Raw genomic sequence first — 13,838 nt, forward strand, 5'->3', positions numbered from 1 at the left:
AACAGATCACAGAAAAGCTGAATTTGCATATGGTTCACGGTTTCTTTAAATCAAGTGTTTTCTGACCATCTAGTTAAAACAAGTAAAGCCTGCCTCAAGTTTGATTAAGCCAAGTGAGGTTACGTTCTTTTGGTGTGCTAGACATATTATTGCCCCAAGTTATTCAATGCTTTACTTACCCAATTGAGTAGCATCTCCCCATCTTGTTTCATGTTTATAAATGGCTGCATTTGGACAAAAACCATTAAAAACGCAAAGCCGATGGATCTAAGAAGACTGTACGGACGGGTGAAATGTTCGGCCTAAATAGAAATGCTGGTAGTAGGTGGCCTGTACCCCAACAGCAGGGTTAGGAGTTTGGTTATGAAGTAGGAGCATGCAGTTCTACTTGTGCAGGATAGTTCTGTGTTGAAGATCAGCTGAAGTAGATGAGTTCGTCTTAAGCGAGCTATGTACGTACCTTAATTCCCTCAGCAGCGTCTGGCCAGTGTGGCACAATGTGAAATGGATTTCAGTCACTAGGTTGTTTTTGGTTTTGTGTTTTGGTTTTTAAGCCAAGAGGAGCAAGGAACCTACTTAAGGTTTGCTTTTTCCCCTGTCGTCCTTTAACGGGGTGCATTCTTGGATGTCCATTCCTTCCTCTCCACTCAAAGATGCAAGTTGACTGTGGAGACAAGCTCACGCAGAGCTCATCTTTCTTACAGTGAATGAGTTGATTTTAAACACCCCACCTCCTGCCCTTCTCGGGGGTGACAGTAGCTGAATACCTACTGTAATGGTTTCCTCCCGTCTTGCAGGGTAGGGCACATTCCTCCCTTCAGCATCCTTTGCTGGGGGATTATCTTCGTGGCAGAACTTCAGTTCCTTAGACCTTACTGGGAGAAACTGGATGACAACAGATTAGGTCTTGACCGCAATGAGAAATAGCCAGTCGACTTGCCACTCTTGTTCGAATTGCATGTGGAACCGGCTGGATACATCCTTCAGTCTCTAGTTTTGCTGTCAGAGACGGGGTGGTGAGAGTCTGGATGGGAAGGTTAAGGGAAAGTGTTTCCCCTTTGCAGGAGAAAAGCCAGGCAGCTGAGTTAGGGGCAGAGTTTTCCAGGAAAGTGGTTGAACAAAGCACCTTCCACAGAAAACACTGTACTAACGGAGGCCTTAAAGAAGAACAAGCGAGTAGGAGAAATCGCATTCAGCTGAGCATCCAGAAGACCTACAGCTTTAGCTTGTCACTCTGGAGTGACTAATGAGACACGTGCCAGCATGTTTAAGGAAATAAATGGCAGAACTGGCCTGGGCACCTGGTCTGTGCTACCTGTTGCTATAAAAAACTCAAATGCTTGCTGGGGCAGGGGCAAAAATGGTGAGATGATCCTGGAGACCAACTGGCCTGGCAGGGGGGGCCATGGCATGGAGACACCCTCAGCCTCACTCCACATTTGCTGTATGAAATTGGGGTAGATGGAAGAAGGTGAGAGTTGCACCCTCCACTCTTACTAGAGTATGTGACCTCAAAAGCAGCAGCTGCATGCTGGAGGGAAACTACATAGGTGTAGGCCTACGTGAACCTCTAAGCAATATCGTGATAGTCGTCAGGCAACAGACTGGGAACCCTGGCCAGGACGCACAATAAGGAAACGGGCGCTGGCAAACTGCAAGCGCTTTTGGCTGTTGTAGGACCCTGGAGCTCCTCACTGGATTGGAATAAGGTGCACGTTTAAAGTGAAATAATGTCGGGGTGGGAAAGGTCTGTTAACTTTGCCACGTGGTAAACAAGCCAGGCTTTGAAAAAACCCGACTAGCTGTCTGGCAGTTTGCTGCTGAATAATCTGATCTTTTTTGCATTTCCTGGCCTTTTTTGTTTTTGATTTTGTTTTGTATGAACTCTTTTTGGTCTTAAACTCTTAGTGCTTTTCCTTTCACAAAGATGACTAAAGGGGTAGCTACCTACAGCAGATGCTCATTTGTTTACACTGTAGTTGTAAACTTCCAAGAATTGGTTCTTACCCAAGCCCAGTTAGCACTTTGGAAAAGTCCCGAACTCACCAGGATTAAAGCTAAGCTCACTAGAGTTAAGGTTTTGTTAGTCACTGAGGATCACATCTGTGATGCACTTGAGTGTAATGAAGAGCCAGCACTTGTGAACAGCCCGTTCCTCTCCCCCAGTGCCTTGAGAGCAAAGCAGTTGGTTGGAATCGTCTCCTTGCTACAAATAAACCATCCTTGGGAAGCTTCATTTTTAAAAAAGGGCCTTTGCCAAAAGGCAGGAACAAGTGGAGGCATTTATAACAAGCTATGAGTCCCTATTTTGAAGAACCTGCAGCATGAGCTCAGCTAAAGAGAGTATCCAGGACTGCGCATAACCGAGCCCTGTGGATTGAGACCAGGACGAGAGGTGTGAGCTGTTTTATGAATGAATTGAAGGAAGTGTACTCAGTCTCCAGTCATAGAAAAGTCTTGCTCCATGTCTGAGGGAAGAGTTCACTCCATCTCACATAGAGAAAGCATCTGTGCACCCTTGCTGGGGGTAGAACCAGGCAGAGGGGAAGTGCAGGGGTCACTGTTAGGTTGTGCATTAAACCCCGGTCTGCTGAGCTGATGTGGAGGATTTTGCTCCTCGGGCCCTTCCTGCAGGGAAGGGAAAATGCTGTACTGCATGAGTGTTTAAGAGCAGTTTTGCAGCTGTGACTAAAGAGAACCACAGGTGCAGCAGGTGTTACTGGAAAGTTTACCAAGTATCCAACCCCAGCTTAACTCAGTTCCTTTTGTCTACTTGTGAGATCCCTTTATTTTATTTTTGCTGTGAAGCCTTCATGATTGGGGGTTGTGCAAAGGTAGCTCCTGTGCAATGGCAGTGACAGCCATGCTGCGTTCCTCCTCCTGTGTCCGTCGAGCAGACGGGAAGGGTAGCTGATCCAGGAGAGAGCTGGGAGCAGGAGCAGTGGCTGCTCAGCAGCTGCATTGCTCTGATACTTCAGTGCTCTCTTAAAAATAAGTGACCGGCCACATGTTGGAGCTAGAGCCATGGGTCTGATGCCTGCTGCACCAGGCTGCTTGGAAGGGCAGCGGGTCAGGTTTTTGTAGCTTTGTCAGAAAAGTCTTGGGTTGAAACTTTTCACTTGTGGATGCAGCAGAAGAGTGGTTGCAATGCCTCGGATGTGAGCAGCCAGTTGGGCCCCATGCTGCTGGGCTTGCTAGGGTGGGGGGTCAATAGCACCACTTCAATAAAACCTCTACTGTGATCTGCAAGGGCTGGCAGCTTTGAAGCGCGCTTGGTAAATTTGGAGTGCTGTTACTCTAGCTGCAAACCAAGACCAACAGAGTAGCTTGCTTTAGATACCAGCAAAGCGAGGGCACAAGCAGCTAGCAGCCAGGTGTTTTGAGTCCCTCCGCATGCTGCTTTGGACAGTCTTGGGCAAGTCGCTTGGTCTGCTAGCAAGTGCTTATAAGACTCCCAATGTGGCTACTGATTGCAGTGGGGGAATTAGCAGGGCCTCTAGGTGCCTGCTGACGTGTTAATCGCCTCATCCTAATCAAAGCAGAGCTGAACAGTCCTGCCAGCTACCCTGAGCCCTGCGTAGATAATGACTCCTTGTCTGAGCAACTGAACAGGTGACAATTGGGCAGCTCTTGCAAAGTATTTGCATGCAGCAAAGCAAGTGTTGGAAGTGCCTGTTTGTACAACGCTGGCTGACAAGCAGGCATCAAAGGTTTCATTACAGGCTGGAAAGCAGCTCAGATGGATCAAGGGTCAACCCGAGTGTGTGAATGGGCTGTGTTCCTACGGAGTTCTCCAAGCTCTCCTGGGTCCAGGTTCACTTCTGTGAGGACATCGGGATTAGGAAAACTTTCCCCCTCCATCCTCAGTGCTGCTTTTGTGGTGTTGGTCACATGCTGCTCTGAGCTGTCTGGCACGCTCGGCTTTCCCAAGTGGAGGGATTGCATCCTGGCACTGCCCAGTCGGCCGAGCTCGGACACGCGGCTGCAGAAAGCAGGTTGTTGGAGACTGAGTAGCATTGGGCTGCATTTGTGCAAGTGTATTTTTTCCCCTTGATGCTGGTCTGTGGTTAGAAAGTCTGGGTAAGAATGAGGGCGAGGGTTGTTAGTGTGCATTGCAAGCCAAGTTGATCAGGATTCAGTATTGTGGTCTGTCACGAGCTGCTAGTCTGTGTTTTGGGCACCCTGGGAAAGGGAGAGGCTCAGTAAACAGGACAGTGGAAAAAACTATGAACCAGCCTCCTGAAAAGTGAGTGTTGAGCACAGGCCATAGCAGTGCAGCAGCAAGGTCCTAGCTGTGGAGAGGCAGACAGGCTCTTCCAAGCTCTGATCTTTGCCATACGGTAAAGCACACAGCTGGCTTGTTCAGCAGCGGGTCTGACGGTGGGCTGGACCTCCAGGTGCTGCAGAACAAAGGATTGGGACTGTCTCAGTCTGGCCACTGTCAGTGCAGACATAGCTGCATAGAGTCTATCTATGCTCAGCACACTGTAGGTGTCAGGTAGTCCCACGGCCGCCCTGACGAGCTCTCCCAGAGACAGACGACTTGAAGCCAGCCCTTTCCCCAGCACAGCAGAGGCCTGGTCTTGGTGGCTGGAGCATTAGCTGTGGTGGGAAAGTGCCCTAAGTCCTCAACAAGCCAGAGGATAAGAGCTCTGTTGGGGGCTAGGGACACACACCGGCTGGTGCGGCTACTACAACCTCCCTAGTGAAGCTCGCAGGGGCAGCCCCATCCGATGAGCAGCTGGGCTGGCAGGCCCAGGAGAGAGGCTTGGGTGGGCAGTGGCAGAGCAGGCCAGCAGCATGATTGCTCCTAACCCAAGAGCTGCCCTTAGGGGTGCTTCAAAGGTGATGCCCCAAGTCTGCCTGGCAACATCTCTGTAGCCAGGGGGTTTGGTGACAGGCCTTGACCCCCAAACTTGCCCCGTCTGTGCCGTCAGGATTGTGCTTGGCTAGTTTGCGCTGGCAAGGGGTGAAGGTGAGCTGGTGTTGCCACCCCCTGGGCTCGTGTTCTGCTCCGTCCTGGCTGCGTGGGTGTGCAGTACGTGTGCAGAGCCTGGTGTAGACGGGACCAGGCAGGCAGTGCTGCAGCCATTAAGGCAGGGAGGTCGGGAGAAGCCTCTCTGGGCCTCTGCATCTGAAGTCCAACTTGGCTCTAGACCCAGGCATGGTCTCCCACCCAGTCCACTCCCTCTGCCACAGCCTGGGGCCACTTTCCCCTCCCCTGGCAGTTACTCAGCTGGGCCTGGGGCCTTTCTCCCTGGCACCTGCAGCATGGGAGTACTAGAGCAGCAGGACCTGGCCTGTCTCAGCCCCTTGCTGTGGAGGTGGCCGGCATTGATGGGCTCTTGGCTTGAAGGGCGTTGTAGGATGGTGGGGTGGAGGTAGTGGTGCCCACCGCACTCATCTTGCTCAGGCTAAACGTGCCCCGAGCCAGTCCCCTTTTGGCCCTTGGTCCCTGCCCCAGCCAGCAGCACCTGAGCCCTGGGGGTAGTTTGGCACTGTCCCCCCTAGGGATGGGCGAGCTGCTGGTGCCTGTGGTGGGGGCCAGGCAGACTTGTTCGTTGGCACATCAGTCTCCTATTTGGTCTCTGCTCGTGCTAGGATGATATGGGCTCCGGGCTATGGCTGCGGGGGTAACACCAATCTTTGTGGGAGCAGCACAGGCCCCGGGGTGGGGGGGAAGATCCCTGCCAGTGGCTCAGGGCCCCTGCCCAACAGGTGCTGCCATCCCTGGGCAGAAGCTGGAGTTTGGCAGGGCCCCAGCTGGCTTGGCCTGCATAGGAGGGAGAAGCTGCTACCTGAGCCAGAGCTAGCCCTGAGGCCACAGGCAGCCAGTGCCCTCCTCCACGTCGTGGGCCTGCTTCCCCATGTGGAGTCGGAGCTGGGACCTGGCCTCTGCTCCACTTGCTCCTCTTATGCCTGCAGCCATGCGGCATGGGTGGTATTGGCCTCTGCCTCTCCCGGGAGCTGCCAGCACCCTCCTCAGCTCCTTCCCTCCAGCTCCAGGACCGCTGTAGCCCTGCCAGAGCTGCAGCCATCCGGTCAGGCCTGTGGCTTCATCCTCGTGTCTTGTGCTTGCAGTGCCTGCACCATCAGCTGCTCAGGCTGGCACTGTGACTAGATCTGATGAGGTGAGAGGCTCGGCAAACTGCTGTGTACCCGAAACCAGGGGCCAACGGTCTGGCTGTCAAGCGGTTTTCCAGCCAGGAAGTGGCCAGACGTAGCCAGGCTGGTGGGCGGTGTCTGTGCTGGGACTTCTGGCTGTGCAGGTGCCAGGAGACCACAGGGATAGAAGGGGAGGCAGGAGTGGGCATGAAGACCTGCATGCCCATGACCTGCAGCGTCCCACCAGGGTCAGGCCTGGAAGGAGCCCAGAGGGAGCCCTGCCACGCTGCAGGGGCTGAGTCATGCAGCTGCCACTTCTTGGCTGTGTTAATGCTCAATATAGCTCGTTCCCCTCTTCCCCCCTGCTACAGGGCCTCTGACAGTCTTGCAGCCACCAGCTCACCACAGGCAGGAAGCTGTGGCTCTCGGTGAGGCCAGGGGGAGTCTGAGCATACGTCCAGGAGAGAAGCATGTGGGTGCCAGCTGCTGAACATGAGGGGGGAGCGGAGGGGACTTGGCCCTCTGCCCGAGCCCTCAAAAGCAGCAGCTTTCCACAGCTCCCCTGTGCGTTCAGCCCAGCCGCAGGGAAGAGCAGCTCCTCTGCTGCAGTGCTGTTGCTCTGGCTAGGGCAGGCGGATCTCGCCATTGCTGCAGGTTGTGCATAGCTGATGCAGCAGGTCCCCGAGCATGTGGAAGGAGAGCTGTGAAATCAAAGTTGTTGTGGGGGGGTGCAAAAGGCTGAGCAGCTGGGGCAAGGAGGGATGAATTGGAAGGGACAGGAGCTATTTTAGGTTGGAACCACAGATCTTATCGTGAGCCTGCTGCTGTGTGTGTGGCTGTTTCCTCAGCACCAGGGTTTCTGCAATGCCCATGTCTGCACTGGACTTGCCCCAGATGCAAGGGGCAATCTGACAGGGATGGGAAGCCTCTTGGCACTGAATAGTAAAAATAACCCCCCAGGGGAGGAACCTCCCAGCTGCCTTGTGTTGCCTCGCACTGGAGCCACAGCTCCAGCTCTGCTCTGCTCCCCCCTTCTCTGGAGACCATCAGCGGAGTCTCAGCTGTAACAACCAGGCTTAGAAAGCAAGCAGGTGGATGAGGAGTTGGGGTGCAGAAAGGTGTAGAAGCTTGGGTCTGTTTTGAGACTGACTTGGGCCAGCTGGGCTGTGCAGAGGTGTGCACTTCAGCACCTGGTCCTGGCCTTGTTTGCTGATTGACAGCAGCCTGGGGTGACCTTGGCTCACCTGTTGCTCTACAGGGGTAGAAAGGAGCAGAGAGAGAGAGCGTCGCCATGCAGATGCTCTCCTGGAGTCCGAGACCCAGGGTGCTGCTTGGTACTGGATGAAGGAGGCCCTGCAGAGGCCAGGCCCATGCACGTAGCAGCGAGGGTGCCCTCACTTTGCAGCTCTGGTGTGAGGGCCTCTGGCACTTGCCACAGGTTGGGAGCTCAACAGTGGAAAGCATACACGAACCAGCAAGGCTGAAGCGTGACCCCGCCTCCTTCACAGCCCTCATGCTCACAATTGCCTGAGTGTTTTTTTTGCCCATTGTACATAGAGAGCGATGAGCGTGGGGTCCTGCTGCTCAATTCCAGCCTGAGCTGGCATCTTCTCCAGTGCAGCGAAGCTGTGGCAGGATCCCTTCCCCCCCTGCAAGATGCTGCAAGCAGGAGCTTGCACCTTGCTGGGACTGTTCTTCATTAAGGACAGGAGCAATTTACATGCTAACCCATGTTGCTAATGGTAAATAACCGCATAACCATTCGGACAGTCGCAGAGCTCTGAAGTCTGCAGTCAACCTAAAGGGCAGGCCCAAGACTTATCGCACATAGAAGCTGGCTTCACTGCTGCAACACTCCTGTCACTGTGATGCTTTCTTTGACTCCCACAGCCACCCAGGCGCAGCCAGTGCCCCAGGGCAGAGACGGGGCAGGGGCATGAGGACAAATGCCTGTATTGAAATGGGTCAGGCATCCGACCTGGTGGCAACGTGGTGCAGGAGAGGTACAAGAGAAACGACTCCCAGCAGCTCCATCAGGGTAGCAGTTCTTTATTGGATATTTGCAAGATAAGAAAAAAAGGTTATTTATACAGCTTGGTGAGACAATAGTTGCTGAAGAGCAAGGCTACTCCTTGTGCAATTAACTGGCCAGAGGCAGCTGCTGTGGCATAGCAGGCTCCTGAGCCACAGCACAAGATGGGAACAGCTTGCTTGGAGTACAACTCCAGGCTTCATGCAGGACTGTCTGCACTGGGTGGCTCTGTGCAGCCTGAGGGGCTCCCTAGATGTTAGTGAGCAAGTAGCTTTGCTCTCAAAGGCCTTTTGCAAATGGTAGGCTGCCAAATGAAATTAAAAGGCCTGCCACAGTGAGTGGTGCCCTGCCTGTGCCCACTTGCCCCTCCTTTCCCTAAGTCAGAGCTCCTCCACAGCTAGCCGGGGCATGCTGCCCACTGGGAATGCACAGCCATCTCCACTGTGGCTCCAGGGCTAAAGCGGCTATGCTTGACAAGAGAAATGAGCTGAACATGGGCTGCAGTTGAACTGGGCATCTGAGATGTGCCACTGTCCTTGGGTCATCTGCAATCCCCATGGTGCGAAATAACTTGTGGAGAAGCTGCTGCTGCAGGGGCCCCTTCTGAACGTCTAACTGAACCCAAGGACCTGGCTGTGAGAAACAGCCTCTCAGCTAGCCCTAGAGCAGTCATCTATCCCTGCTCTCAGCACTGTTCTTGGGAGGGGAACACTAACTGTGGGCATTCTGCTTGCCCTGGGGGCTTCCCAAGCAGTTGGGTCTTGACCCTCCTGCGTGGCCGGCGGGCTAGAACGGACAGGGAATGGTTTTTGCCTAAACATCCACCTAGTAAAAAGGCTGAGTGCCTGTGGGAGGGTGCAGTGGTATCACAGCAGCCTGGATTCTAGTTGGACCTCTACGGTGCCTCCATGCAGTCTCAGGCATGCCACAGGCACAGAAGAGTGGTTTTCAGTTAGCCTCACCATGCAGGCCTGGGTCAAACATAAGGGCAGCTGCAGCCCTCTGAGAACACTGACCCTCCCAACAAGGTCGTTGTGAAATCACCAAATGGCTCCAAAGGAAAACAAAATGTTCTTACTTCAGTGAAAGGTTCAGCAGGCAAGGCTGGGACAGTCGCACTGGGACACAGCTGCCCTTGCTATGCTAACCCCAGCAGGGACCTGGCCCAGGAACACGCTTTTGGCTGGCTAACAGGGATGCTCATCTCCACGCCCTACTTGCATCCGTACCAAGATGACTCTGGAGCTTGCATGGCGGTATTTTAAGGTACTGAAACATTACTCAGCCATTTGATAAATGTTCCTGCATATACAAGCAAAGAGAACAATACAAATACAGCAGATAAACAGGGTGAACACGTTAGATCATCCCAACAGAAATGAATGCCTCCCTCACACAAGTACAGATGCCTCTGGGGTATGCTCAGCAAGACTGTCTACATCTGACAACAGAGAAGGGTAACAAGAAAAGAACCCGAGAATGGGAAGTTAGAAAACATTACGGCTGCCACTTTTCAGCACTGCAAGAAAACAAAAAACAAAGACAAGCATCATTTCATCTCCCAAACTTGCATCCAAAGGTGCATCTCAGCTTTCCAAGGAGCAGGAGGTCACCCACATTCTCTCCCCTTTTTCAAGCTCCATTAACAATGCAGTGCACCATATCTCTGAAGGAGTTCTGCCAACCATAGTGCAAGCAAACCACAAAAACGAATAGCATTAGAACGTTCCCTCTCATCAAGGTGAATTAATTGCTATAGAAACTCATTTGCTGTTTGCTAAAGGTAAGATTGGTTTTAACTGAGAAATCAAATTTAACATTGTTTAATGTATGAAAGTTTGAAGAGGTGTTTCACAGCATAATTGTAGCAATAACTTACACTGCATTGCCAATTCACAATTCAGTCATTTTTGTTAACAGTGTACAAAGAAGGTCCTTAGTTATATATATTTATATATATACACATATATTTTATAAAGTCTGGAAGATCAATATAAATACTGCTCCAGAAATTAAAAAAAGTGTTTACATCCCCAACTCCAATATTACAGCTTAGCGTCCTGTTCTAGGATTAGAATCTGTAAAAATGTTAACGGCGCAGAGGTTCAAGTTTTCGAAACTTCAGCGATGAGCTGGATGATAAAGCATCTTGGTTTGAAGAAGAATTCGCTGTGTCTGGGGACTGGAACAACACTCTACCACGATGATTAAATACATAAAAGGACGGATGGTTCCTTAATGTGTCAAATGTCCTTTAAAAATAAATTTGAAATATTAAATTAACATTTGCTTTAGAAAGGTCATTTTATAACAATTGCCTGAAAATCCCCAGGGTTTTCTTACACTGCAGTGCTTATATTTTTCTCCCTTATTGCTTACTTATTACACAGCTTTCCTATGGCAGCAGCTGAGAAGCTAGAGGGACAAGATTAACACCACTTGACACAGGAACAAGCTACATAGCTACAGCTTCTGTCTTTACTGTTTGCTCTGTACAAGTCTGCCAACTACCATGTTCAGTTACCCAATTCCTCTCCTTTGGATCATACCTTAGCTAAACTCTATACTCATGCCTTTGTACTGATTGCCTTCTATGTGTACAGATTTCTTACTGCATCGCAGCTTGGGGCTCCTGGGTAGTGCTGTGGTGCATGGTTTCACCCAAGTCTGGTGTTACCCAGACAGCTGTAGCTCCAGAACGCAGGCCTCCTCCAGCTTACCCTCCACCTCAAACTCCCTCAAGTGCTGAGACAGTGGGAAAAGAATGTTTTCTAAGATCTGCCTATTCCCTTCACTGCTCCATCCACCTGACACAGAGGGTTGGGGGAAAGAAGAGAAAGTGTGTCCCAGTCATTTGTCTTGCCTCACCATATCTGGCACGCCAGACACTGTAACGGTGGGGGACAGGCAGCTACTGGTACCGCTACAGTAAACATCTACGGAGGTGTCGGGCAGAGGAAAACCAGCCTGATGTGGCTGCCTCAGGGAGTGTGCTGTGAAATGTGCAGGCACCAAGCATGTGAACCAACTTACTTATTTTTTAGCTCTGAAGTGGCATCCATGTCTCTAAATTCTCCTGCAATATGTACTATTCCATAGCAGGTGACTGCGAAGGCCAGCAGTGTCTGAAGAACTATCTGCAACAGAAAAGCCATCCCATGCGTGAGACACTACAGCCTGCACACCCTTGCTCTTCATTCGTGCAAAGTACTATTTAGAGGTAAGCAACCAACCTCATCCCCACTGCAGAGAGAGCAGGAACTGAGGCACAAAGACATTTAAATAACTCTCCCAGGGCAGCACTGCTATGTGTTGGCAGAGCTTGGTCTGTACCCTACACACTAGTTTGATCCATGCGGTGGGGTTCTTGGGGAAGATGCTGTATTCCTCTGAGCACTGTTCTGTGTGCTTGCAAATGCAAGTTAGTGGCTGCATGCTTTCTCCAGGGATGGCAATGGGACACTACTACTTTCTCTCCTCCCCCTGCTTTCTTGACTGTTCATTTTTTTTCATGTCACCAATATTAAGAAATAAGAAAACTAATGCCCTGAAGCGGGTTGTGCCCAGGCGAGGCTAGCCCAGAAGAGTATTGATCAAGGTGATGTCAGCTGGCCAAGCCAGAGGGAGGCGGGCATCTGTGCTGCAGAGAGCAGGACTGAAGAGGAGGACATTCCACAGCTTTAACTCTAAGGCCTGGAATTACTGGGTGAGGTGCTCCAGTCACTGTGGTAGCAAAGGGGAGGAAAGTCCAGCTTGGGGGTCTGTCTCTGTCTGACTGGCACCCTTTGCAAGCACTGTAACACCTTCCTGGAAGCTGGGGCTGGCAGTGAGATGTCTGTCTGCAGATAAGAATCCAGAGGAATGTGCAGTTAAAATCCCATTAAAAATACAGAAACACAGGAGAGAAAGCTAGGACCAAACTGTGTGGTTACTCTTAACCCTTTCACCCTGCTGAAGCCATCCAACTTACGTCTATTGGCAACGTTTCATCTTCCTTTTCTGTTAACCTCATGTAGGAGCGATCTACAAAACAGAGGCATTGGTACATTAGTAATGTTTAAGGGACATTCTTCATGGCAGAACTATCTGTAACAGCCAGTTCACGTAAACTCCAGGACTCCTTGTTATGCCCTAGAATAAGGAGTTCATGCATGTCTGCTGCACCTAGCTTTGTTCCCACATCCTCTGCTTCAGATAGCATCTCTGACCTGCCTCAACAAACAATTTCACTTTTTCCTTCCTGCAAGAGAGAACCATGCAGAACAAGTGGCCACAGAGCAATCTCTATGAAGACTGGCTATTGCCAAGTGAACCGTCAGCCGGCCAGCACCACCCATACTTTCCTTCTCCCATTATACAAAAGCTGTTTCAGCAGGAGAGTGAGCTGTACTATCTGACTGCGTTGGATATAATGTTCCCCGTCACACTTGTCCACGCGACTCATGAGTGCTGGTAATCCAAAGTGCCTGGTTTTGTACTGTGCACTTGCAGCCCAGGGGCTCCCCACCAGTGCAGGCCACAGCCCCCTTGGGGGTGAAAGAGCCTTTCAAGGGGCCATGTAACGCTGGCACTGTCTCCTTTGGCAGCAGGTGAAGTCTAGTGAGTTTCCTATCTATTTTAATGCCCTTGGCGTTCTGCATAAACATTTACGTGGAAAAATGTGGCACGTGCTTTGCAGGACTCCATGCAAATGGACTGCTTAGGGCCCCTGCCCCATGTTCAAATGAAAGCCAGATAGAAACCAACTCTAGAGTTGTTGCACATTGTCAAGCACTACATTTGTAGCTGCTCAACTCTTTCTATAGCTGGAAAGACGTTTTTATGGTGTGATAATGACTTTGCATCTGTGGCTGCTCTAAATTGATTGCACAATTCACCAGTCAATTGTGTAATACATGTAGCAGGAGCCTTTAGAGTGATGCGTGGGCTCCAGTTCTAGCAGAAAAGCTGCCCAGGAACTCTTTGCAAAAACTATACACCCTCGACCACTGTGTTCTTCATCTCCTCAGATGGGAACCCCCCTGGATGAGCCTTGAGGCACCCTGGGAACACCCTGGGACACCCTGGCTCTTGGTTTCAACTCATGTTTTGATTGCAGAAGAAAACTAGAGCAATCTCTTCTCTTGCAAAAGGGAAAGAAAGGCCCCAGCAGGGCAGAGTATTGAAACCTATGGGTTCCTAGGGGGAACCTCTGGGTCGGTGCTGGTGGGAGGCTTGACAGGACTTGTCGGGTTAAAGCACACACAAAAAAATTCTTTGTCACCTAGCCTCTCACCCAAGGGTGGAGCGCATTGCCACCAGATGTGGCGGATGTGGACAGCTTCATCAGATTCAAAAAGGGATGGGACATAATCTTGGAGAAAAGGTAAACCCAATGCTATTGAGCGGGGGAGGGAGGGGCACGGCCTCTGAATCAGAGTCATAAAAAGTGAGGGTTGAAGGGAGCTCAGCAGGTCCCATCTAGTCCAACTCCTGCTCCAAGCAGGACCAGCCCCAACTACATCATCCCGGTCAAGGCTTGGTCTAGCCGGGTCTTCAAAAGGATGGAGACTCTACCACATCTCCAGGGAGCCTGGTCCACTCAGTACTTACTAATGAGAAAGTTTTTCCTAATATCCAACCTCAACGTCCCTTGCTGCAGCTTGAGCCCATTGCTCCTTGTTCTGTTGTCTGCCCCCACTGAGACCAGCCCAGCTCCATC

General features: G+C 51.2%; 1 protein-coding gene across 1 annotated transcript; it reads right to left on the reverse strand.

The window, feature by feature from the left end:
• Positions 1-8,138: 8,138 nt before the first annotated feature.
• On the reverse strand, positions 8,139-12,200 carry MMGT1 (membrane magnesium transporter 1). Its single transcript, XM_019536407.1, has 3 exons — positions 12,108-12,200; positions 11,171-11,274; positions 8,139-10,389 (listed from the first exon to the last, which is right to left on the reverse strand). Exons 1-3 carry the CDS (start codon positions 12,183-12,185, stop codon positions 10,227-10,229), a joined length of 345 nt encoding a protein of 114 aa, XP_019391952.1. The 5' UTR covers positions 12,186-12,200; the 3' UTR covers positions 8,139-10,226.
• Positions 12,201-13,838: the final 1,638 nt, after the last annotated feature.

The sequence above is a fragment of the Crocodylus porosus genome, unplaced genomic scaffold (assembly GCF_001723895.1).
Source record: "Crocodylus porosus isolate Cpor-Errol unplaced genomic scaffold, CroPor_comp1, whole genome shotgun sequence".
Classification (NCBI taxonomy): domain Eukaryota; kingdom Metazoa; phylum Chordata; order Crocodylia; family Crocodylidae; genus Crocodylus; species Crocodylus porosus.

What these genes read in the sequence shown, in the direction of transcription:
- MMGT1 (XM_019536407.1), bottom strand. Translation starts at nt 12,185, where the DNA reads ATGTACCAATGCCTCTGTTTTGTAGATCGCTCCTACATGAGGTTAACA. An exon ending in ATGAAACGTTGCCAATAGAC is followed by an intron (nt 11,275 to 12,107) that starts GTAAGTTGGATG and finishes TTTCTGTTGCAG; the next exon opens with ATAGTTCTTCAGACACTGCT. An exon ending in ACTTCAGAGCTAAAAAATAA is followed by an intron (nt 10,390 to 11,170) that starts GTAAGTTGGTTC and finishes TTATTTTTAAAG; the next exon opens with GACATTTGACACATTAAGGA.